Below are 27626 nucleotides of genomic sequence, written 5' to 3'. Positions count from 1 at the left end.
ATACATCTAGGGTGTTGATTTGATTCAAGGTAAATCTGTGCACTCTGTGGCTTTAATGTGGAGAAATAACATTTAAAGAAATCATAAAAAGTCTTTCTTTTTGATCCGGACTCAATAAAATTGTCCATTATGCTCAAATTCTCTATGGCTCTATGTTATCTTTCCTACAAATGACTTTTATCTCTCTTTGCCTGGCTATTGGTGAACAATGTCTCTGTCTCATCTCTATCCTGTGTCAATGTCCTTAACATGCTGGTGTCCTTGACAGAGTATCAACTCCACATGTCTATGTTAATCCCCTGTCACTTCTGGATGAGTTCATTGGCCAGGAAACCTCATTAAGTCACCTGTATTGGCTAAAAGCAACCTGCTGGAACCGATACAGGTCAGAATCATGGCACATTATTCCAAAAATACAATTTATTTCCTGACATAAAGTCAGCATCCTTTCATTTCTCTTGTCCTCAACAGCTGAGTTTTTTGTGTATGGTTTGTCTGAATGCTTCTGCATACCCGTGTGACCTCTGCCAGTCTGTGACAGCTGGCATATGGCACCACTCTATGTCCACCAGCCTGAGTCTACGCCTCCGACAGTGCCAGCTCAGTGGCCCCTCAGACCTCTGCCATCTTGGCTGTGCACCAGGAAAACAAGTTAGTTCTGGTAATTAGGACAGATAGCTAGTGAGAAAAGCAGAAGAGTTGCTGCACTCCACGGATTCTGACAGAGTTGGCTCAGGCCTGACATAGCAAAAGTCGGAGATAAGAGGGGAAGGGACTTTAGAAGATGCAAGTTTATAGAAATGTATCAAACATTTGCTGCTAGATTTGCAGAATATTCATGGAAACGAAATGGCATGTTCCTTTATGAGTAGGCTGGGATTAAGTCAAAGAAATATCATGTTGACTTCTACAAGTGGGTTTTGATGCTAGTCACGCCTAATGCAAAATGTAGTTGGTTCAGATGTTTACAGACTTTTTTTTTTGCTTTTGAGGGTGCTTTGCTTTTCCAATCCGAACCATAAATAGGATATTATGTCTGGTCAATTAAATCATGCATATGTCTTTGAGTGCAAAAGCATCCCGTGGTTTCACCAGTTTTTAGTTACATAATGATCAACCACAAAGCACATAAACTGTTGTTGTTCATGTTCATAATATCACGTCACGCTGTGATCAGACCATGAAATACATTTACATTTGTGCAATTAGTGTACATGGTCCAGACTGAGATAGCTTGTCTGGCTGTGGTCCTAGCTTTGCTGTTTCATAGCCGTGCCTGGTCTTTTCTAAATATTTTAAATTATGCCAAATTTCCATTTTTAATTATGCTAAAATCATAATCTACTTTCAGGTCCCTCAAGTGAATGTTCAGGCAACTGATGTTTCTAAGCTATTATAAAAAAGAAATAATCCATGTGAAATCTACTGTATAAAGCTGAAGTTTCCAACTTTGTTATGTTTGTTCTTTAAAGTGCCGATAATATGCAAAATTCACTTTTTGGTTGCTTTTGTATACTTATATGATCTACTGGTGCACGTAGACACACATGTATGTTAGAAGTGCACTCCCTCCTTTTTTTTTTGTCCCTGAACGGTTCATTCATTCTCAAAATGACGTACTGTCAAAGGTCGGTCCAAACACTGCCAACAACAACCTCGACTGAACACTTCAGTTCGACATTGTTTTTCCGAGCTACAGTAAACTCACTCTGAAAACAGCAAAACAGCAGCTTCTCCCAGACACAAGAGCAAAAAAATATTTCGGGCGAATTACATACTTGGACAGTCAGGATGTCCTACAAGCATCGTGTAAAACCATTTTATGGCAGTAGTCAACTGATAAAGTACCATGTGCATCTGACACCATTATAACACAGTGCAGTCCTGGGTCTGTCTGCACATTTCGGGGAACTTCAGGGACCTGTTTTTAAGCCCCAAAAGGGATATAATATAGGCACTTTAACATTACCAGACCCATCCTGTGCACAGGCCCCCTGTGATGCTGTCCTGTGCAAAACTAAATCTCTAATGTTTTGCAGAGACAACAAGAAGGTTGAGCACAAGACAGTGAATGATTGGCAATATTGTAAAAGAAACAGAGTTTGTCAGCAGTCTACTTGAAACAATTGTATGCAACTGTATTTCCTGCTTTGCATCCTATTTGTGTCTATGAGAAGTTAGAAGTTAAAAGTGAGTTTACTGTGGTGCTCAGAGACAGTTAAAACCTAACCTCAGTTAGAGTACAACTAATAAACCCACACAGACATGCACAAAATCCTTTAATTAAACTCTGGTGAACAGGTTACAAAACCTAGAGCTGCTTTCCTTATTACAAATCCACTGTTTAATTGACCTGTCTGCTGCTCCTTTTGTTACACGGGGTGTGTAAAGCACATCAGCAAGTGAGCTGAAAAATTAGGATGAATCACATCAGCTTGTAATCTTCTGGTCATTGGTGCCTTTAAATATAACCTGCTAATGGTTTAGGATGAAATATTATCATTCTCACGCAATAATTTATCATCATACCCATAAGGAACATTTTGTTCTTTGGATAATAGCACAGAAAATGACTGGATCATTATTAGACTGCAAATACTGGCTGAGAGAAAATGTGAGCAAGACATCTGCAGGTAAATTGTATTTTACGAAAAGAAAAGACTCAATTGCAAAATCAAAGATGAAGTGCTATTATTAAATCTATTTCTGCAAAGGTTAATCATGATGAAAGTTTTGTTTGTGTGCGAGTTGTTCAGCTTATGAATCACACAAACTGCAAACCACCTAAGGGATCTCAAAATAATAATCCTTACGTATGAGAGATGGAAAAATACAATGACAGAGAGCAAGCATGAGAAAGAAGAAAGAGACATTTTAAAAAGTATTACCTCTGGTTTCCATGGCAATTTCTTGTAGTGCTGGCTGAGGAACTTCCGGATGCGAGTATGGTCTCTTCCATCAGCTCTTCCTGTGATCGTCTCGTCATCCTTCAGAGAAGATAAAAAAAAAAAACCCATAAAATAGGATCCACTTATTCATCTTAAGAAACACTGATGACAGGAAAAAATAAATGATGATTTGAATCTCTGTGGTTAAAGGCTAAAGTCATCAATGCGTAGCATGAATCCATCCATTCATCACTCGGGTAACTTAACTCCACTCCATGAGCTACATAATAGATGATAAAATCAACTACTTTAGCAATATTAGCAAAAGCTGCAGCCACTTCTAATTCATGGAAGCATCCAGCAGTATATTCTGTGCAGTACACACTGCTGAGACTGCCATACATCACACATGTGTATCATTAAAGTTGTTATTTCCCCTGCAGTCTACTAATAAGACCCCGTGGAATCTCTTCTTCTCTATTCAGTCCTCATCCAGCATTCAACTCGCCAAACCCCTAATCTCAAACATACTTATACCATTCACCCTGCTGGCCAAAATCTCCTCTGCAGGGAGTCTAAACTCTACCACTGATCTGGGATTTAGCCTCAGAGCAATGCAGGAGTCTTTCTCCGTGGCGTGCTAAGAGACATGTTAATGCTATGGTGTGATGGGCAGCACAAAGTTCTCGGCCAGCGGTGAGAAGATACAAAAGGCTGTAACAGGCTGCTGGGCTCCCAGAGGAGGAACTGAATCACAGAGCTGTTAAATGAGTGGCAGAGCATTCTCCATTTAGCGAGGATGTCGTAGAGAGGCATCCCTCCTCCGAGACAAGCCGGAGAGGTTTTCTGCACCCCTGAAATGAGGGGATTGTGTCGAAGGCGCCAGTGTTTGCGAAAGAATAAGGGAAGAAAAAGACATTTTTAGAGTGGAAGAGGCAAAGAGTTGTCAGATGCCAAGCCTTTGATTACTTTTTTAACTTCCAAGGGAGCGAGATGAAGGAGGGCAGGGAAGGTAATGATGAAGAAATGTGACAACAGGCTCCCCTCCTGTCTGCCACTAGAGCAGCATAAAGTGCCTGATGTGTGTGCGCACCCAGAGGCTCTTTGTGTGACACACAAACACTCACGCATACATCCACGGTGAAGGACATAACGTTAACATTGCATCAGTTGCTGTGTTGCATGAAACGAAGACAGCAGGAGAATAAAAGTACGAGACTCTGTGTCCGCTAACAGTGAGGAACACCTGCAGCAAAATGTTTTGGACACATTGGTTAAAAAGCTTGGACAATTCAACAGTCTAAATCTCTTAAATACAATAAAAAATAAGAAAGAACAGAGCTAATTAATGGTGCGACAGTAAACCACTCATTTATTGTAACGTTCAGACTCTATACTCTAAACTATCTCAGTACAGTAACAATATTTATTTAATTTATTTACAGTAACAGACTCCACAGAAGTACAAAATGTTTCACACTGCATCACATTTTGACCTATTTCTAGATTATTGAGTGCGGGAGAAATTCTGCCTAAAACGGAGTAAAACATCTTCATACAGTTTTAGTTTAGCATTCAGATCATTGCGGCCCTGTGTTCTCATTAACACTATGTGCTGCTGAGTGTTTTTCTTTTTCCATGTTTGAAGTGTTGTTTTTCTTGTCATAAACACAGCAAAATTTGGTGTTGCTATGCACTTGTACAGTAGTAAAATTGAAACCTTGGATCGTCTCTGTGACGTCTCCCGCTAGTCGTGAACAAACCAGGAGCCAAGAGATTTTGTGTTCCTGCCTGCGACAGGCAGTTACCTCGCCAGCTAATCAGCTTTCACTATTAGAACAGGTGTGATGACTGTTTGAATAAAGATGAAGCTGTGATCTGCGGTTACTGATTGTGATTTAAAGAGGCAGGTGTTTTAGAAATGATCTTGTCCCTAAACCCTAACACACCAAACTTAAAACCACCAGTCAAGTTTGAACTGTAACTCACACAGACACCACTTTCCTAAAGTGCTGCCTCAGCTCAGTCCAACTCGAAGTCTGCTTGTTGATGCAATGCTAAAAGGTACAGTTAAACTCATTGACCTGAAGTTGCACTACATCCTTCATCAGCCGTGTGTCTTCCTCTGCTATAGTGTATTGACTTTACACTTGGGCAAGATGTTGTCATTACTTCCAGTGCCCTAGAAATACTTGTAACATTTTACGTGACTCATTATTTCAGAGTCAGAATCTCTAACTCAAAGCAGATCTCCATTCTTCTGGCACTGGGCCCAGAGCTGCTCTATCGCATTTCACTGATAATTAAAGTTGATGCTAAAGGGCCTGTCAGATGGCCTTATGTATTAAACATCTAAGCAAAACAGGGAATATTAATCACACTGATGAGACTGTCTATTCATCATATGTTTATACTGATATTTACCTTGTTGACTTTCACTCAAACAGGATGATGAATAGTTTATAACAATGTGGGTATTTGCTTTGGGAGCAATGCATCAGTGACAGAGCGAGTGAAGCAGAGTAGCAATTAATTACATCTAAACTAAACTGCTTCATGTATGAACACGCACAGAAGAGTTGTTTATCTAAAAAGGATTGATTGATAAATTAGCTGCCTGATCAGCAAGTCACTAATATCCACCAAAGATGTCACAGTAATGGGTGCAAGCCTCCCGGTTGTTTCCTTCCAGACTCCCATGTTCACGCAGCCCAGCTCAGATGGATGACCTCGCTGATTCTAGCACAGCAAAAAAGTTGAAGACAGTGTCCTAGAATACCAATGAGCTTAATTAATCTTCCTTATTAAAAACAAACAAGCATAAGTCTGCAGGGAAGCGTGAGACTTTATGCATGAGAGAAAGAAAAAAAAAGTGGGAGGAAGGGCAGAGGAGAGATCCGGGGATGGTTACACAAATTTCTTGACCTCCACCCACCTTGATGGCTTCAATGGCTCCCAAAGGCCAGCAAATCAAACTTTAATTTTCAGTAACCTGCAATAGGTCCGTTAAAAACTAAACTTGGAAAATTCCATTATTCTCCATTCATGTTAACCTCTACTGAGATATACAGTATGCTAATTAGTGCTAATATAATAATGTATTGCTTCCCATTATTCATTCTATAGTCTTGCTGAGTCAACAGGCTTCTGGTGACTGGAGGCTCATTGTTATCATATTAAAATGTTTAGCTATAGGCAAAGATGCTCAGATGACCTTTAACGCAGAAAATGCCTTAAGGCAATGATTCATCACAAAAAAAAAGAAAAGTTGGGATATTTTCCTGCTCACAACTGATAATGTTTCTAAATTATAGCATGATTTTCATACTGCAAACAGATATTCCGACACATCACACTGTGCATCAGACAGCATCGAATAAGAATGTGACAGTACATCACCCTGAAGATGACAAGATAGCACCTGTCTTGATGCATAACCTGACAGAGCTCGACAGAGAAAAATGGTTGGAAATGAACGGAAGAGACAGAAAAAGAGACATAAAGACAAAGCGTGGCAGACTGGAAGTAGAGAATAAGCAACATAACACAAGACAAATGGAGAAAGACAAAACAAAACAGATAAAATGGAAAAAAGCACCACTGAGAGATTCTAAGTGCACAGTCCCTTATGCTGTTGTCCTCCGAAATCCTTCTGGCGCAGAGAAAATCTGGAGCAACTGCGGACTGCCAGAGTCCCTTTCCGACCTCTGAACAACTCTGTTTACTGAACAGTCCAGTGTCTGCGTGGTTTAAAGCAGTACCACACAGCTCTGTGAAGTATTACACACTCTCTCTATGTAATGTGACGTTGCAATGCCGCAATGCCAGATTTTTGCTTTGCAAGTCTCAGACACTGGGATTCACAGCTGTCGTGAATGGTAAAAAAAAAAGAAAGAAAGAACAAAATACACAAAACCAAATGCAGCTGAGCCGAGGTCTAGTCAGGGCCGACTCCAATGTGACACAGTGCTTTCTAATAATTGTATTAAGCATATGTATATGTGTGTATATATATATATATATATATATATATATATATATATATATATATATATATATATATAGGTTATTGCTGCAGGAAACCATGGGAAACCCACCAGATTACAGAGAACTGAGTTGGATAAAGAAAGAAAAGATGTGTGATCAGTACTTTTTTTTATAGTTTCTACCTTAGAGAACCAATTATGGCATGTCAGGACAGGGAGGCAGAAAATAACTGAATTACCTTCACAAGACTCTTGTGGGGATTAATGTGAGTCCTTGGACGCTACCATGGGATAAGAAGTGCTACAAAACTCAAGGTGATTATTAGAAATGTCTTCAGTGTGACTCGCATGCACCCGATCTTTCACTACCTTCCAACACACTCACCATGACAACACCAGGCTTTCCACCACAAACCTGTAGGAAATGAAGTCCTCACATGGCATACGCAATGAAAGGAGAGCAAGAGAGATGCAAGTCAGCGATTGGCACACAAATACATGTCTCTAATGAGCTGTTACTGTTCTTCACAACAAGATATCAGTGCTGTACGGTGTTTTTTTACTGTTCTACTTGTTAGGATATTTAAAATACAGCAAGAAAACACAATCACAAACAAGGCTGCCTTCAGTCACATTCTGTGTACTTATTCCACAAGTAAATTGAGCAATTAGTGTCTACAAAGTTGCTCATTTGCTTTAATCTGAGATCATTTGGTACATTTTGCAATGGAGCCCATTGTTTTGAAAAGCTGGGAAAGCTGCCTGATGAAAGCTGAACACTTTGATATACATCTAACACTGGCACATCAGCAAACACCGCTTGAAACTAAAATCCAATTTTTGCCTCAGACTGCCATATGTTGGTGTGGCTTCCCTGGATGTTGTCTAATAAACTGTCCGGGGAGAGGTTGAATAAATCTGCACCCTGATCTAACAATCACCCGTTCTAGTCTATTTCAGTAAGAATGCGGCTTTGGGTTCCCCAGCACCTTTACATCCGAATCCCTATGCCTTTTAACAAAGTAGCTGGCACTGCTGAATAGAAATCAGCCCAAGTGCATTCAGTTGAAACTATTGCAGAACAAATCCCAGCCAAGAGAAGGAAGGAGTGCAACTATTTTTGTCATGCTGCTTGCATTATTCATGTAAGAAATTACATGCCGGTCAATGGAACAACAGCAGAAAGGCTGAGTGAGGGAGAGAGGGAGAAAAATGGAACATAAATAAGGGATGGCTGCAGTCGATAATAGGAGTGATAGAGTCAGTGGCTCCAATTCATTGGTCGGAAGATTAATGGTGCAGAGATGAGTACAGCAGGGAGACAATAAGACACAAAGGAGAAGAAGAAGAAGGGGAGAGAGGGAGAGAAGGGGAGAGACTGACAGATGAAACGAAAAACTGCAGTCGAGAGAGAAAAGACAGAGGATGAGCATCTATTATTTTACTAACTGGTTTTAATGTGATGATGTTTGTGCATACCTGGGTGTGTTCTGGAGTGTAGAAATATAGTCCCTGCTTGGATTTTAGGTGTGCAGTCATGAGGCGAACAGATCAGTGACGAGGTGTTAGGATTTCTATCATGTAGCTTGAGGCTACATCAATACAGCAGACCTCTAAAGACAAACGCTGTAAGGAGCAATTAAATCTCTCTTGGAATCAATTGCAGTCTGAAGAGTTTTATCTCTGTTGTCACTTTTGGGCACTAACACTTCACATTCTCTAATTCAAAATCAAAGTTTACTGTTTCATTGTCTGTCTGCCCTGCCATGGGCTGGCGATCTGTCCGGGTTGTACCCCGCTTCTCGGCCTATGACAGCTAGGATAGGCTCCAGCACTCCCGTGACCCTTGAGTGGACAAGCGGTTAAGGAAATGCATGGATGGATGTAGAGCTAGAATAAGATACGGGTCAAATTAGTGGCAAAGCAGAAATGACTGGAATGGGACAGAGAGCAGATGCAAAGAGTTAACACAGAAAGCCAAAATCTGAGCTTATGCTATTCTCTCCCTTTGATGGAAAAGCACTCGATTTTATACTGTTTGAGCAAGAAAATGCATTACCCTCTGCCTTCTCTACCACAGTTACATTAGCGGGAAAACGAGGAATAAAGAACAGAGGCCTATCATCTATATTATGCCTGGGGTTTTCTGTCCAGGCTGATTATTACTGATGGGGTGTGATATGGGGCAGCTGGCAAACAGAATAAGCAAACATTCAACTGCCAATCATCCCCGACCTGTTCGGTGCTCAATTTGACCTAATCAACACTAAGCCTGCTGCGGAGAAACTGAGGCGGTCTCCGACAGAGATGGATACACAAACTGACAAAGGGGTTGGTCGGGCTCTAAGAAGAATGACAAGGATGTTGACAGCAAAGGTGTTTTTCTCTTGTTTGTAGCATTTGCAGTAGAGTACCTCAAAACCAAGGATGGAGGGGAACCCATACAATTTTGTTAGTGAGTGAATATGATCAAGTGAATTAGAGCATTATATCTGCAATTTCAAGTGCAACACCAGGAAAAATGAAGCATGGCAATGTGGGGTCAGATTTTGAGAACATCTGGTGAGTGTTTGCTTGCTTTGCATTACAAATTCATCTGTTTGAAAATGCAAATGTGGAAACTGACCAGCAGGTCTGGATGGTAAGTAGAGCCCAAACTGACCAAAACTCAAACTGCTTGTATGAATTAATGTGCACATTGTTTTGAGTAATGCTTCAGCAATTACCGTCACTCGGGCTGTCTGCAAGCAATGGATTTTAATACAACTTTTTTGCATAGCTGCTGTTAGTGTGAGTATTTGAAAACCTATTTGGGGTTACTTTCCTTTTTTATGGGTGGCGAACAAGAAGAAGAGGTCATCTCTGAACCATGTGGCTAAAGATTGCTTTCACGATGCATACCCATAGATGCATTTTGTCTGTATTGAGAATTTCAGCATCATACTGTTAACTGCACATGACACCGAAAATATAAGCACATATTCGGGTACCAGGAAATTAAAGCACAATTAATATAAACAGTTCCCTCTTCCCACTCTACACCTAAAAGCTCCTCTGACCTAAAACCAAAGATGTAGCACATAAACAGACAAACGCACTCACAGCTCTACGTGTACTTAGTTAGTGAAAGGAGATATATTAAAATGCTGGAATCAATTACGATTGAAAGGAGGGCTTAATGATGTTCTGGAGGCTTTAATGTGGCCCTTTATAAACTCGACCACAATTAAAAATGAAGCCATTCAACAGCCCACAATAACTGATACTACTTCCATATACTATCTATCTTCAACTATCAATAACACATTTAAAAATAGTTGCACACATATTTCCTTCCTGGTCATAATTGTCAACACAACGATACGCTGGCACAGATGGGAGTGAAATATATTGGCAGTGAATGCAAAGCTCTAAAATTATGGCTAACTAAAATAGAGTACACACCAATACTACTGAGTTAATATTTAGTAATAATAAGTATTCCTTATACTGATCAATACAATCAGGAAAACAGAAGTGTCTATTACTGAAAAGACAGTTCTAAACTGAACAAAGGTATTTTATTATTGTTATTCCAAACTAAAGTAACTTGGCCTTCATGTAAAGTTTGTACATAAACACTGTCCTCTCTGTTCTAACAGTGACTATTTTTTGTCTAGATCAAAAAAAGAAAAAAAAAAAAAAAAAGCCAAACCAATAACAGCAACAATTTCTCCATTTGATCTGGCTGTCCTATAAACCAGGCCGGTGAGCCAGCATGCACAGTAACCGGAGCTGTTCTGTGGCGCACACCAGCATCTAAATGAAATCGAGCCATTAGTTACACCTGTGTGTGAAAGGCCAAAATGACTGCTTTGAAAGAGGACTACAGGTGAGCTGTGCCAGTGCTGTGGTTCGGCCGTCATTCTGGAGTGCAAGGGGAAAAAAGTGGCTGGTACCGTGCAGCGGTTGTCAACTGACAATTACCGCTCGTGGCTATTTATCTCCCCTGCAGCGAGCAACAAGACAACAATACATTTTCTAGAGCAAAAAATGAAAACATGCACTGAAGATTAGCTGCATACTCTAGGTCTTTGTGAACCCTGTCTCACTTGTATCTGTATTCTGTGGAGGAAATCAACAACTGTATCCAACTCTTGGTCAGCATATCATATTTAGTTGGTTTTGTCATTTGTGCCTGCCCATCTGTTTGTTCCCTAATTTCCCCCCATGTGTCTAGAGTCAACGTTCTACTGAAAACATTCAGCTTCCACCAAAATATATACGGTAGTCAACGGCACTGCAAGTGAATCCCTGTGTAGTCATAATGTAAATGTATTCACAATCACACAAGCTCTGACATAAAAAAAAAGTACAGGTGAGACATATGGGCTGTCAGATGCGTGTTGCAGCACCTTTCACGTGCAGTATCTGTGATATGTGGCCCAGGTTTCTTACTGCTTGCCTGATTGCTGCATTTCTGCTGACCAGCAGTCCTGGCCTCTCTGTCATGCTTTAGTATTTCCCTCCCTCTCTTCATCCTTCTTTCCAGGGCAACTTTTCAGCTCTTTCCTTTCTCCTTGTCTACTGAAAAATGCTGTTAATTTAATGTGACCTCACTTTTTCTCCTGTCTAGAGATTGCACAATGAAATCTTTAGACAAAACCAGTGTGTCCCAGACTAGATGTACGAAGGACCGCTTATTAAGTAAGCTCTTTAAGTGCTCTTAGGAATGTTTGCCAAGCACTCCATCTCAAGTCTTCTTAAAGAGCTGGTACAACCACAACCTAACCAGGATTAATGAAAGCAGACTAAGTAACTATCTGTCAGAATGAGCTTAGCTTCCTTGTCCCAGCTAAAGACTGATAAAGGAAATCTATTATGGAGCCAAAGGAAAACAGAGACTTAAATGAAATACTTCAACCACATAAGAAAGAGTGAAAGATACAAGCCAACATCAAACTAAGCACAGATAGTAAAAAGTCTTCCATTTATTTGACTCTGCTTCCTTTTAATACTTTTAATTTGGGAAGCTGCCCAATGGGAGACAGGAGGACGTGAGAGGAGCTAGCAGCCACAGCAGTATTCATCTGTGTCCTGAATTTCCCCATGGGCATTAATAAAGTAGTAAACAAAAACCTCACTTAAATAAACACAGAAATGTGTCAGCAAAGCCTGTGGCACCGGGAGAGGGCTTTTACTGTGTTTTTTTTATTTCATGTTCATCTTTACATCCTTTGCCATCCTTTTCTTTTTCTGTCACCTCTTGGCCCAGTGAACATTTCAGGTTCAATCTTTACCTCAGAAAAAGAAAAACACTTCTATAGCTCTGAGTCCATGCATCAAGTTTTTAAAGTGCTCTCTTTTCTCCCTTCATCAGCTGTCCACCTGTTTACAGATCTCACATCTATAGGTTGGCCTGGTCTCTGCTACACCTCACTCTCACTCTCACTCTCTCCTCTCTTCCCTTCACTTGACTCTACAGTACGTTGCTCGATGTTGCCTAACATCCCTCAGCCTCTTTGTCACCAAGACAACATGACAGACAAAGAGTAATTAAAATTGCCCTTTGTGTTTAAAGTCCCTGTCAGCCCACTATAGCCTTAGAGCCTCTTCACAGCAACGTGCTGCTTTCATTCGGCCCCACAGCTCTTTCACTTTGCCAAGTCACGCTGCAAACTGCAGAAACGCGAACACACCTGTGCAATTGTGTTGGAAAAAAAACACATTGTAAGTAAGCGCTTTGTGTTTCACAGAAGTCAAAGTCCTTGACATTTTTGTCTTCTCTGGGTTACAGGTTTAAAAACTGGAGCCAGGATTTAAATTTAAGAAGAAAAAAAACAACTGACAGCAGGAACATTGTGCAACTTTTCTAAAGGTATATATGGTATTTCTAATAATGACAGTCTGGTGGGTCTACACAGAGGATGGCTACTGTCTTTTCTATCATGCCAGCTTCACCTGTCAGGCTTCACAGGGAGCCTGTGCTGTGCAAATCATTTCTACGTATCTAAAAAAGCCACTACAGAGAAAAATGGCAGCATTTTAAACACCTGCTGATATAAACAGCCCCTTTGTCCCCTGTGCACTAGTTTGACATTTTGGCTTGCTTTTTCTGCCCGACTTTCACATTTCATAATTTTGTCTCTAACCCCTCTGACATCAGCTCTATTTTAGCACCCACACAGCAAACCCACTACCAACTTGGTGGCATGGGTATTTAATGGTATTTGTGCATGCTAGTGGAGATGGATGGCAGCAAGAAAGACGCAATGAATCTTCATCATAGTTTGTCACTGTGTGTGTGTGTCTCTGACCTAACGCTCGCTCAGTACCTTTACTAAACCTCACTTATGTTTCATACCCACTGATCCATCCATCCATCCATCCACCTGTCCATCCATCCAATCTCTGGACACCTGGAAGAAGGTGGAAAGATAATTTATAGCTCATTCCAGGACACTGTGTTCTCCTCTATTTACAGCACGCCCACATTGTTCTGGAGCCTCCATCGATTTCAACCAGGTGCGTGGGTCGTAATTTCATCTACCTGCAGGCTTCTTCTCAGATCAGATATGACATGTACTGTACCAACATATACCATCACCTGTAATTCTCTATAAAGAGTCCTCAGGACACCCACACACCCTATGATAACCCTCTGCTGCACTATTCCACACAAAGCTGCAAAACCTGTATAACCATGTATTATACCATTTTTACAAACATACTTTCTGTCATTTCAGTTTCTTAATAGCATAGTTAGGCATGAGAGCATGACAGTACTGCATCTTGAACTTTTATTGCATTATTACAGTTTCCTGTGCCAGAGGAGAACATTGATTGGTGGTGACACAGTGCTTGCCCAGGGTCAACTCTTTCAATCTAACTCTGTCTGTCTCATCATCTCTTCTTCTGTTACTGTGTCCATCATATCCACCATCGTGTCCTCCAGTCTGCCTGATTCTCTCTCTCTCTCTCTCTCTCTCTCTCTCTCTCTCTGCCTACACATAGCCATACAATTCTGGGAATAGTGTAACGGGTCATTTAACATGTATATCATATAGTCTATCTTTTATGGCTGTAGATGTAATACAAATTCAGCCAAACCCAGAAACATTTTCGACGACCTTCCAGAGTGAAAATGCACTTTTCCACATGACTTTCCACATCCTACATTTTCACAACACTCAGGTAAAATGATCCAATCAAGGGACACTTGTGGTTGTTTTGTGCTACAACCACTGACACCCCAGTGAAGCTTGCGGCATGAATGGCAAAGATGGAGGGTTTCCAGCGGCTTGCTGTTTTAGTGCTTTTTAACCACTGCATCCGTGCAATGTATGACAAGTACACTTTTACTGTGCAGTCGTAGTTTTTAATTGCCATAGATATCTGGCTTGCAAATTGTTAGTCTTCATTATGTGTCCGCTTCCATTTTAGCCATTTAGCCATTTATTCTGCAAATAAAACATTAACCTCTTAAATCAGTCACTTGGGTTTGAGTTAATTACAGCAACATAAAATAATGCGACAAATCCCAGTGACCCTTAGAGAGACTTGCTGCAAACTCTAAACACTGGGGGTTTGTGTTTGCTCTCCTGTGAGCATACAATATGTGTGAGACAGAGGGAGGGAAATTATCAATATTGCAATGCATTGTGATATTGTCTCTTCTTATTTTATATATATAAAGGTACCTATGTGTGTTACATGTGTCCTGCAGAGACATGGCTTCTGCTAGCTGAAAGCTACACTGGATTCTTTAGGGCAGCTTCCCACTTTTTGGCAGGGGCAGATGACAGCAGAAAGCAGGGAAAAACAGATGTGAGATGATGGAGACGTGTCAAGGCCACAGGCGCTGACTGCTTCTAAATACTTCAGAGAGAACAATTAACATTTGCCAAATTTTCAGCCAGCTGGTGAAGATTGGTAGATTCTTTTCTGTGTGGATTCAACCAGCTGGTGACATTTTGCAAAAGTGTTTCTGCTCTTTGTCATCTGCACCTAAAATATCAAGACAAACTAGTTAGTCAGTAAGTTTTCATTTAAATGACAGTTGGTTTTGTTTCAGAGAAAATTGAAAAGACATTTGGTGTGTTTATATCAGTGTTGTTGTCTTTTGTAATGAACTATGTTCTTGGTATGAGCTGCATCATTTACCCTTACAAATTACTGATCAAGAACCAAGAGAGAAAAAGCTGCTTTTACATTAAAGAGCACCTGTTGGTGGCCGAATTGCAATGCAGGTTTTCAAAAGAAAGACAAAAGTGGGTTTTTATTACAGATACTGCTACAGAAAACATTTATAAAAAAATGGATCATGGATAAAAAATTAACTGTCCATGACAAGTACTCCTAAAATGCAGGTACTCCTCATCTTTTAATTTATAATTAAATGTATAATAATAAGTAAGTTTAAACTTGACTTTGAGCAGATAATATTTAAAACATTTTCTTGACCTACTTCCTCTTGTATTTCAATTTTGTACAACCACACACCAGAGACAAAGAGACATTCACTCTAACAGCATCATTGATTCACTGGTTGCAATTAACATAGCTAACATAGCTCCTGTCCGGTCAGGCACAAACTGAAATAGTTAATAAAAATTGGTTTACTCCTGCTAGACGCCGTCTCACAAGAATGTGAACTGACCACCCTCTGATGCATCTGTGCCTTCCAGCCAGAGGCATCGACTTGTGTGTCGATATACCTGAAAACTTCTATTGACTCAAGTAAGAAAAATCTAAGCAGGGGGTTGTTTAATGACAGAATAAATTCAGGAGGACGCTTAAAGGAATTGATATCCTGACAGCAATAACAGAGCCAAACAAAGTGCTTCAGCAGCTCATCCTGTCCACTACTGTAGCTAGATAATAAACTGCTTGGTCTGCCTGTTTAGGCCATTACCTCAGGATGAGCTACACAAAGAATAATGATCTCTTTTTTCTTTTTTTTTTTTTTTAAATCTCAGCCATTTCATGAACACGGTCAATATTTAAGCTTAAGCTAATTTTTTTCCCTTGAAGGGCTATCACGACATGCAAGTTGTCATAGCACCACATAAAGTGCAAAATCGTATCTACTGTGTGCAGCTTTATTGGAAAATCTAGTAAACGAGACCTGTCTCATTTACCACCTACTCACAAAGACTTTGAAAGGTCAAACTTGAACTGTGGTTTATATGGTAATTGGATCGCTGTGATCTGTTACTGTAAAGTGCGGCAGGTTACAATGACTAAAATGATACAGTGGCAAGAAAAAGTATATGAACCATTTCATGGTTTTTTGCATTCATTTGTCATAAAATGTGATGTGATCTTCATCTAAGTCAAGAATATTAACAAATCTAATGCGCCTAAAGTAAGAACACAAAAAATGTCTGATTTAATGAGAAGAAACATAAAAACCTCATAGTGCTAGTAGTTTTTATTAAGTTGATATTTTCCAAATGGAAAATTACAAAAATACAACTAAACATTAGTTGTAATCTGACAGTAGGCTTATCTACTCTACAACTCATCTTCTGATGCATCCATAAATGGTTAATGAATAAATGGCAACAAAACTGCTGTAATCATATATAATTCAAAATAGCATATAAATTATATAATAGATAGATTTATTGTGTACATAGCATAGCAAAGTTTGTACCATTTCTTTGTGCTATTTTTACATTTTTAATTTGTATTTTAGTATGTATAGCATGACTATTTATTAATTTACTCTCCTTGAGTATTCTACAATAGTCTCCATTCTCCATTATTTAGGTTGTGAGATGTCAGTGGCACTCCAGTAAGGAATTGTTTTGTCAAATTGTTATTTTTACTGTCAAGATTTAAAGTTCCAGCTCAACATGTATTCATGATTTTTCTTTTTCAAGACACGTCTGTGAATGATATTGCACATAAATATTGTAATAATAATATGGATATTGTGCCTAAATGTTCTTGTGCAGTCAAATATCCTTAAATGTGATTATGGTATGTTAGACGTCACAGTCATACAATAAAGGAAATATGATGCTAATACACACACTACATCTAAGTATGATGTGTCCTCTGAACTAGACACAGACAGTAGTCCAGATTATTCTCTTGGTGGTAGAAGATGTCACACAGAAGTGATGACAGGACACAGAGATAAGTTGAAGAGAACAAGAGGACAAGGCACAGTGAGTCACCATGACTGGTGAAGCAGGCAAAGATCCTGAGCAGATCAATCGAAAGGCTCCGAGTGTCTGGCCTCTGCCCGGACAGCGTGGGGACAACAGAGATCAATGAGGAGTAAGCCCACCGGCGTGCTCACCACAATATGTTATGGACTGGAAACAAACACTTCATCCGTATAAGGGGAGAAGGAATGGAAGCGAGGAAGAGAAGTGGAGGAGAAAGGTTTGACAGAAAGAGGAAAACACAGAAAAATGAGTGAGACAAAAATAAATAAAGAAATAACATAAGCAGAGAAACAAAGCCTTTAAAGTCTGAGTAGTTTGTCGCAGTGCAGGTCCAGAAAAACGAAGTTTGTGGGCATCCACAAATAAGAATTAAATGGTCATCGCTGTTTTTACAGATTCCCTGTACATTATTGCCATCAGTGAGTTACATTCAACTCATATCTCTATATACTGGTTAATGTTTTGAGACACTCTCATAGAAGAGTGCGGGCTAAAAAAAAAAAGACACTTAACAGCTGGCACCTATAGAAAACTCTCTAGAGAAAAAGGAAACTGAAGCAAAGCACGAAATCCCCTCCAACTCTTCAGAGATATGGCACTTGCTCTAACTCTGGCAAACAGGGAATACTGATGAAAGCAGGAAATGTTCCCACGGGAATGCAAATGAATCTTCTTTTCCTCTTTCTTAGACCCACAGGAACACGGCGTGCCCACGTTTTGTTTCCCATTCAATTACTCACATCACCCATCCATTTTTCCCTTATCTACTTCACGTCAAGTATGAGTGGGAGATTTGGCAAGACAGAAGAAAAGAGACAGAATGCTTACTTCATATTATTCAGCATTTTTCAGGACGGTTCTTATCCCTGTATTGTTCCTATTGTTCACTGGCTTTTCATGGAGTCTGGAGTGCATGGTTTTTGCTTTACTTTATCAAGAGGGAACCAGATCAGTCCTTGCTTGTTTAATCTGTACCTTCACATGTACGCATCTTTATGGATGACTTTCCACTGCAAGGCCGTTTTCTATGACCCAGCTTCCTGAGAGAACCTAAAGCATCAAGCACTTAAGTCCTGCAGGGGCTGATATGTTTATTTCCATGAAAGGCATTTAACCATCAGCTCTTTCTGTTCCTGCTTGTCTTATGTAACACTACAGACCCTGCATGAGTAGATGTGCATTTGATGTGTAATTATAATACAGGCATATTTCTCTAGCAAACATTTGTTTTAGGATTAGCAATGTGGAAAAAGCACTGGGGAATGGGAGCAGTACAATACATGGCTTAAGAATGACTAGAGTCAAAAATCTATTTCCTTACCACAGAGGGATTATATGCAATGTTGACACAGGAGCAGACGGTAAAAATAGAGATTTTATCTCGTATCCCACAACCTAGGATCCATTTCCAACTTTTCTTCGTTTTATTTATGGGATGAACAAGGGACAATTCAGACAGTTAATATTTCTTCCCGGCATAATTCAGTGTAAATGGTCTAAAATGTCTCCTCAACAAACACAGACTGAGAGCTCTGTGCCTGCGATCGTCAGATTCACTATGGGACTGCCAAAACCAACTCGCCATCTGGAGTCACGCCATCCCTGCACAGTGCAGCAGGCACCAAAATATATTGTAACTATTCATGTCACTGTTTACAGTGTCGCAGTGACTCAAGACTGCTAATTTAGCCTGTGTTGTATGCAACTGAACTTCATAAATCACTCATTCCTATGACCAATCTTCAATTGACAACTCCAACAGGTGTTTTACACACATGCAACACAACTATATTCAACTATAATTATCATTTAGCCCTTCACTACCTTTTGAAGCACAATTTATCTTCTCTTTATGTTATCTCCAGTGAGTGAAGGCACTTTGTGGCTCTGACTTCTCACACCTTCATCAGCAGTCCACCTCGACCACACTCAGCAGGCATCCATCATATCAGTGTAATAGAAAGTAACTGAAAAGTATCCCGCAGAGAGAGTGGGGTGGAGGTGAGAAATTGAAAAAGAGATATAGTCCAATGTTATGTCTTACAACCTGATGACCTTCACCCAGCATGGCCCCAGCGTGAAACTAAGCAGTAACAGCAAACAGCCAGCTGGTAACAGCTTAGCATTGACCATTGCTGGAACAGAGCCAGCTAGTAGGAGCCAGCGCAGCAGTAACAGGAGTTTTAATAAGGCGTCTAAAAGGATTGAGGGAGAGCCAACATTTGCTACCAAATGGCCAAAATAGTAAAAGAAATAAGTCAGTATTTACATTGGTGTGAGGATGTAGTTACCTTAGCTACCCATTTGAGAACATTTCATGCCTGTTTGTGAGCACGTATACTGTAATGAATGTGCACACAGAGCTGTTGGGTCATGAGAAACAGGTTTTCACTCGGCTTTCCTCTGTTTGTGGGTAGAAGATGGTGCAAACCTCAGTGCTGGAGCCCTGCCTTGGAGTTTACTGCAGAGCCACAACTTGCATCTCCAGCTTCTGTGAACCAACACCATGCTGACAAATGCCTGAGAGGTGATAGTGAGAACGACTATAAGCACTGGAGCACCCAAAGGAAAAACTGTTCTGAACTGGTCCCTCAAATAGCCTCATATTACAGAGCTGTCAACATGCAAAATTACAAGAAGAATTTAGTGTTAACAGATGCTTGTGGCTACTTTAAACAGTTTGACGTCAAATGATGTACATTTAGGAGAATGCATTAATTATAGGGATATGCACTGCTGCAAGGACCAGCACTTTAAAGGGTTTGACTGTTAAGATGTAAACACCAGATAAATCCTGCATAAGACTCAAGTCCTTTGATGGGATCAAATACAAGACAAAAACAACAAGACAACTATCACCATTTTTATTAACTCTGATAACACTGCATGTACCAAAGATCTCAGAACCAGAGAAAATTAGCAGTTGGACAGAGTAGAAACAAGCTGAAAAGGTTGTTACATTACAAATACAACTGTTAAAAAACTTCAGTCAGTTTATTTATGGTTTCTGGTTGTCACCCTAACTGCGCTGTCATCTCAGCCTTGTAGTAAATCTACATTTAGTAGACATTTTTATCTAAAGCAACTTACAAGTGAGGTACAAGTCAAAGGCAGGGTGAGCATAAGGAGGTCTTGCCTAGGGACCCCTGCTGGAGGTAGGTCACAGCCAAGATTCAAACCTTGGTCTCCCACATGGACAGCGCGACATTACCTGTATAGCAGACCCTCATTCTCTCAGTTTCTTTCTCCTCAGCTATCACTCTACTAGAGGAACTGACCCAGCATTATTTCAAAGCTGTGAGTTCATATGTTTCAGCTTACTGTCATGCAAAGTGAACAACAGAAATGAATCCACCATAACAGCTCTATTATCCCTCCGTCTTCCATTTAGACAGTCAACCAGAAGTAGTAATGTCTCGCTAAATGTGAGACTCTCAGGAACCACTTTCTGTCCTTGATGATGGATAAAAAATTAATTAAACTCTTCTGGTAACAGCAACACTTAGGAAAAGTGGCAGAAAACAAACACAGCGCAAGCTCTGACATCCTGGGGCAGGGTGCTCAGGCTGATGTACCAAATGCCTCACAGGAGATCCATTTCCACTTGGCTGGCTGCAGACCCAATCAGCCGGCTGGAGAGAACTCAGACATGTCAGAGATGAGGCCACTGAGTCACCACCTGGATTTATCACCCTGAAGTGCTTATTGAGTGTCCTTTTTCAAATCTGTGACTGCATATTAAATACTAAATAAATGCAAACACTACCTGGATAATTGAGTCGTGTCACTGATCCCTATGGTCAAATCTAAATGTCAAATTGAGCAATTATGCTATGGCGGTAATCCCCATGCTTGGATCCATTTCCAGATTACATTAAGCCTAAGACCCAGCTAGGAGAAACAGCATCCTACCGTCACGACAAAGCTGTGTAGTGCATTTGACTGTGCTGAAACTTGCTGATCAGCCATGTGTTTATTTACTAGTCACTCCACGCTTTCTGCTCCTCATTATTGTAAGGGAAGTCTCCCAGTGCCAGCATCAGCACGGCCCCATCTCCCATAAACCATTGGCAAGGCCAGAGCATTGTACGGCAGCCATATTTACAGCCTTGAAAGCAATTGGAGGTTAACAATGAGGCTTGGCTGCTGCAATTTATGAACCGCTATAAAATTGCCACAATGATTAAAATCTCCGTCAGGTGAAAGACAATGGTGCAGCCCTTACTCTCAACCATCTTGTGAAATATCTCCTCACACTCGCCCGCCCTTCCTGTCCTCTCACCTCATCTCCCTGACCTTGTTTGCAGGTCTTTACCTTGGCTACCTCCTCTTTAACAGTGCACTGTCAAATTAATGTCTGGGAAAGTGCACTTATTGTTATTGTTAGAGTTATTGTTCTGAGTGTGTGTGTGTGTGTGTGTGTGTTAGAAAGTTAGACATATTTTAGAATGTAAAAACATTTGTGTTCAACTTCATACAAGCCAAAATTTAATAAAACATCTCTGAAATGAGTCATTGATGCAATTGACACGGACCAGCAGAGCCATATAACGTGGTCGCAACTGGTTAGTTTAAGTGGTAAGTTTAAAGCAACAACGGGTCCAAATAATAATTAGCAGAATAACTTTCTAACTGACAAAGTGTGAGATGATGGCACTGATCATTCAGCATTGATTGAGCCAATGTCTCACGCCTTGTTATCATTGTATCTGTTAGATGGCACCTAGTAGAACATTGCATATTTTATAATACAGTGCAAACTTGTGAAACCGTTTCATTGCTCACCCCTGAATTTTATGCTTGTGACTTTTAATGCTTAGTTTGTTCCTTCTTTTATCTATCAAGTAATGTTAATGATTCCCAGTTTCATACAATCTGCTCCTGCACAGTGTCTCCTGTGAAACCTCTTTCCTTCTTTTTTCTCCCATCATTCTTGCCTCCCATGTGTGAAGGAGCCGATCCACGAAAGGCGCTCTGCCACCGACAGGGAAAACAGGTGGCGGTGGAGGAGCACATAATCCACATTTCATTCACATAAAGAAACCACACGCATCCATACACACCCGTGCACAAATATATGGGAAAGAATGCACATACCAAAAGGCACAAGAGCAACCACAGTCTGAAAAAGGGTGGTAATCACCTGGAGGTGGCATGTACACAAACACACACCTCGTGACAAGGTAAATCTATTTCAGGTGGCATCTTGAAAAGCAGGTGGCCAGAGAGATATTCCATGTCTTACAAAAAAAAAAAAAAAACTAAATACATCCTGGAGGCTGTTGTTGTAATTGCCAACCCTGACACACACTGTCAACTACTTAAGCTGCAGTTTTAGTGATTTTCAGGTAGAGAAAGAAAGGTGCAGAGGCAAACATTTGCTGCTCAGTCAACAGCCTTTTAAGGAGGCAGAGAGAAATGTAATTACTTCCTCTACAAAAAAAAAAAACCCTGCTCATCTTCTCACCTCTCTTTACTTCTGATTTTCTCTTGTTTCCTTCAGTCAAGTCATGTCCCCCTTTTGTCTATATCATCCTTAACTCTCTGTGTATTTGTGCTTTGTTCTAATAGGCTCAGATTAACGCTTGCTGTGTTTCGTTTCTGCTGCCACCATCCATGTAACAACAAGCGAGAGAGGCACGGGACACACAACAAGGCTTTTATCTGAAACCAGACTCCTCTTCTTCACCTTTAGTCAAGCAAAAGTCTGTGAAAAGTCAGGACGCACAACATGAGAACAACAGAAAGAGGGCATGTGAGACTTAACATGTGGAGCAGGATACATCTAATAAAAGTCCTCATTAAATGGTTCTGAGCAGCAGGCCATGCACAAACATCTTTCTCTACCTGTGCTTATGACAGTCCTTGCATGTTCCCGCTATGAGCCACGAAGTGTTGTTACCAAGTGGTGTCCAATTACAATAAGGTTGTTTTCTTTTGGGCTGTCTGTTATTCTTGACTCCACAGAAGCAAAAGGACTTAACTGTTTGTGTTCATCTGTGCCAGTTTGGTTTCACTGTATGACGTTTCTGAAATCCCAGTTTTACTGAATCATCAATCAAGCCAGGACACAGAGACGACCCTTGACCTTTGATACTGACATTTTCTAAGTGAACGAGCGTTCTCCCTGGAAAACCCTTTCGTCCCGTAAAAGTGTCAGCTGTGTGCCAGTTACCGTAGAGTATTTTGCTTTGGATTTCCCTGAGACGTCGATGCAGAATGAGCCGCACAGTTCAGAGATCACATTCAAACGCATTCAGGGGTCAAGCATTGCTGGAACAAAGTGCTGGTAAATGGCCATGTGAATTATAGATGAAGAGAGATGCGGAACAGAAGAGTCTAAAGGGTGAGCTGTGTTCACACACGTGTGCACACACACACACACACACACACACACACACACACACACACACACACACACTTTTGTAAAGATAAAACATAGTGCTTGTTACACATAAGGCAGTGTTATAGATAACCATAAATGTAGCTCAGTCTCCTACTCTACAGATCGTAAATCCAAATAAGCATGCCCTGCAGCGGGCCAATTCTATCTCCTATATTGTAATTGTTATGATTTAGAGCGTGTTTACTGTCTAAGTATGAACACAGTTCATCTAAGTGATCATTATTTGAAGCAAACCAAATCTATCACCCGTCGTGTGGGGAACAAATGACAAAGGGATGCTATTAAAATTCATAAACAGTGTGCTATAAACTTTCTGATACATTTTAGTGACTTCAGCAAAATGCTTACAGTGCAGCCAAATATTTGAGCTTCAGTGCACGACACTCGCTCATCCTAGAAGCCGCTTTTCATTTGACTGCTACAGAAGAGAGGACCTAACACTATCAGGCAGGTTTAGAGTTTAAAGGAGGGCCGTTCAGAAAACCCCCTCCTGGCAGCTTCCCTTCATGACTCTTATCTCTTCAAGCACATTTCCTAAAGCCTTCACTTAAATCGATTTTGAAGACGACTGCATTTTATGGAATAAGATATATCGTCTTTCGTTTCTTGGCCGGTCCCCAGGGCTTGTCCACAGTCGTACAGCGATTTTGTAACAATTTGGGTTTTAACTGTGTTTGGGTTTTAAACTCCAGCTCGTGTGTGGCCAAGTACAAGCTGTATGCTGTGTATGGTGTATTGGAGTGTACACTGTAGATTTTGAGACATTGAGACAGTATGACTGGACATACATGTCAGAAAGCAGTTTGACTGTGATAAAGAGTGGCACGAAAGTTTTGAAATGTCTTGGTTTTCTACATTCATTTGTCATAAAATGTGATCAGATCTTGATCTAAGTCAAGAGTATTAACAAATATAATGTGCATAACAAATATAAACATTTCCCAGTCAAGAACATTAAAAAATACTGAAATAAACTGGATTGTTATTGGTTATAAACTGTATAATTCACCTGAATTCAATTCACATACAGCAGCTTCTTCCATAAAATAACCCCCGTGTAAAGATCGTCCACTCGTTTGGACATATTTAATATTAAATATTCCACAAAGCCAAACATGCAGTGAACATTAAATTACTGTAGATTGTCAGCGTTCACAACTTGATTCTTGAGCTCCTCGGGTAGTTTTATAGATTTCTGAGCCTCAGGCAAGATAAATATTCAAGGAAGACCGAGTGGCAAATTCTTGGACCGAAACTTGGACGACTAAGGTTGAATAAGGAGAACGTAATAAAGAATAACCTGCCTCAAGGCCAAATAATGAGTGGTGACTCTTGAGAGCTTTGAAACACTCTTTTCACCTTACTAAAGTGGTGAAAATAATTTCTATATGAAAAGAACAAAAAAATCAAAAACAAGATAACAGTGCCTGCAGTGATTTTGACTGCTACATATTCTCATGTCCGTACACACCCAGAGACATTGTGTCTTTTAAATCTGTTTTATATGCAGGTTAAGAATCTGTTGTCCTGTAGACACCTGACAAGCAAAAATAAGCAGCTGTGAATGAATTTGATATTTCCTGTCTGTAGCAGGCCCTTAACCCCAATTATCTCCTACAAGCATAAATTAGCAAGATATTCTCTTTGTTATCCATTTTAGCAGACATTCAGATCAGGCTACATACAGATTTGGAGAAGTGGGTTTTTTCAAAGTAATCACAGCTGTTTATTATCATTCGTGTTTCACAGTTTAACTTTCTGAATTAATTATGACAGCATTCCCAATTACTCCTTGATGGAAACAACAGGGGCTTGTCGTTTCAACACACAGTTGGGACTAATGGGCTCTGCATGTCCTGTAGTACTTGAAAATTATCTGTTGGTCCCAAATTTCGGTACATCACCCTAAAATCAACACCACTGTCACGAAAACTAAGAGTTAAAGTGTCAGGTTGTCGCTGTGGTTCACTGCTGCATGTACCAAGTGCTAATGATCCCTGGCAGAAGTCCAAACTCTGCTGTTGGATATTTCTCTGTCTAATTTCACATCTCTGGGCGTGAGAATGATTACAGATATAAATGTTTGAAGAGGAGGTTAAATTGCACGCTGTATTCACAATGTATTTTGAGACATGGCCTTCAAGAGAAACTATTAAAATTCACAGTGCAATTGCAGCGGGGGGCTAAGCTGCAGACGGGTATCAAAAAAAATAAAATACAAATTCTAGACCATAAAATCTGATCACAGATGCCATCCCTTTAATGTTTCCCTTGCTACATTAGCTCATTTCATGAACATCTTTACCTGCATCTAGATTATTTTTGCTTCATCCCTAATCTCTTTCTCATTAAGGAGATGCTGACTGTTTTAGAAGAGTAATCTTTGGGTGCACACAGAACAGAGCCCAAAGTGTTTGATGATAATTAAGATCCAGACTGTGACTTTTACAGCCCTGATGAGCTTCTCCACACACACACACACACACACACACACACACACACACACACACACACACACACACACACACACACACTATACACACACACACACACTATACACATATACCGTATGGACATTAATATACTGTATACAGTGACATCATAAGACATGATTCTGTGATTAGCATTCTGCTACTAGCACAATTAGGTTTTTATGGTTGTTCTCAAACACATGAAAGATCAGACTTTTTTTGTGTTATTTTACGCACATTAAATTGTGCTATTTTGACCTAGATGAAGATTAGATCACATTTTATGACAAATTATTGCAGAAAACCACAAACCAAAAGGGTTCACATGCTTTTTCTTGCTGGTATATACAGAATAATGGGAGAGAATAGGAAGAAAAACAAACTCACTGCTGCCTCATCCTCTCTGCTGTCACTGGTGTCCTCACTCTTGTGATGGCCGGCCGAGGAGCGTGTGTCCCTCTTACGGCTGGCGTCCGTCCCCTCCGTCTGTCTCTCTCCATCTGGCCCAAGGTAAAAACATGGACACTGCTCAGAAAGCCAGCAAGGACCATGTCACTGTCATCATCATCTTGTTGTCATCATCCTCATCTCCATTTTAATCATCATCATTAAAAGGATCATTGTCACTCTGATCTCTATCATTATTAACATAATTATAGTTATGAATATCTTCATTACCATCATCATCATCATGGTCAACAATAATTTGAAGCTATAATTTGAAGCTTTTTTTTTCCTACTGAGCCTCAATTCTGTAATGAAAACCAGATAAAAGTTTCCACAGAAAAGAAGATTAAGTGTAAAAAAATTTAATTGGAAATAACGGAAAGAGACAAGAGAGAGGAATTAAAAGCAGTCCGGAGGGAAAAAGTGATGTAAATGTGAGGAGGAAGTTAAAAAAGGAAAAAAAAGAAAGAGATCGACAAATGGAGAGACGTAAAGAATAGCTTTTCTTGCTGCGAAGTGGAGCTGTAAGGATGCTGTCATGCTACAGATGGATTATGGGAGTTGTGCTGCACAATGATGACAGTTGCCTTGGCTGGGAGAGAATAACCGGAATTTAAATCCACTCATTACGAGTGTGTGTGTGTGTGTGTGTATGTGTGTATCTGTTACAGAGCATATGGTCAAAATTGCCAACTCTCCATGCTGCCACCACAAAACAAGCACATGTATACACACATACACTGTTATGAACGTACAAACCAGGGCCCAATTCAATACAAGGCGCTAACAGGATATTCAACATTTTACGAGAGCCTCGATATTTGGAGTTATAAGGTCTGAATGGATACTCATACGGTTTCCTACAAAGGTATCTACCTCTACGAGGAGTTCAAATAAAAAAAGGAATCTAAACCCTATTCACTCCAATCTCTTTTTATTTGTATTGCACAGTATTCGATCCCATTTGGCTGATAAGGTTCACAAATGCACAACATTGCTGCAGCTCAGATGGGCTGCCATAAACGTTGGCACCTGTGCCATTGACTCCCTCGTAAAAAGATGGAGGAGGGTGGGACACTGTGGTGTCCCCAAATGCATTACTGTGAAAGTGGTTCATTACTGTCTGCTGAGCAGGGTTGGCTGCAGTGTATGCACACATAGCCACACACACACACAAGGGTGTGCATATACCCACCCATACACACACACACAAGGGGATGGATTGTGATTAAAAGACAGAATGGGGAGAACGGCTGGCTATAAAGCAT

General features: G+C 40.3%; 1 protein-coding gene across 1 annotated transcript in view; it reads right to left on the bottom strand.

The window, feature by feature from the left end:
* Nucleotides 1–27626, bottom strand: part of b4galnt4a (beta-1,4-N-acetyl-galactosaminyl transferase 4a) — a 114939-nt gene that overhangs the window by 51722 nt on the left and 35591 nt on the right. Inside the window, exons 2-3 of the mRNA XM_026364709.1 lie at nt 26299–26411; nt 2889–2987 (exon numbers count right to left, since the gene is read on the bottom strand). Coding sequence (XP_026220494.1) covers nt 2889–2987; nt 26299–26411 — 212 coding nt within the window. The remainder of the gene's footprint in view (nt 1–2888; nt 2988–26298; nt 26412–27626) is intronic.

This window comes from Anabas testudineus, chromosome 6 (assembly GCF_900324465.2).
Source record: "Anabas testudineus chromosome 6, fAnaTes1.2, whole genome shotgun sequence".
NCBI classification, from domain to species: Eukaryota; Metazoa; Chordata; class Actinopteri; order Anabantiformes; family Anabantidae; genus Anabas; species Anabas testudineus.
The sequence above is the reverse complement of the archived record's forward strand: the minus strand, read 5'-3'. Positions and strand labels throughout refer to the sequence as shown.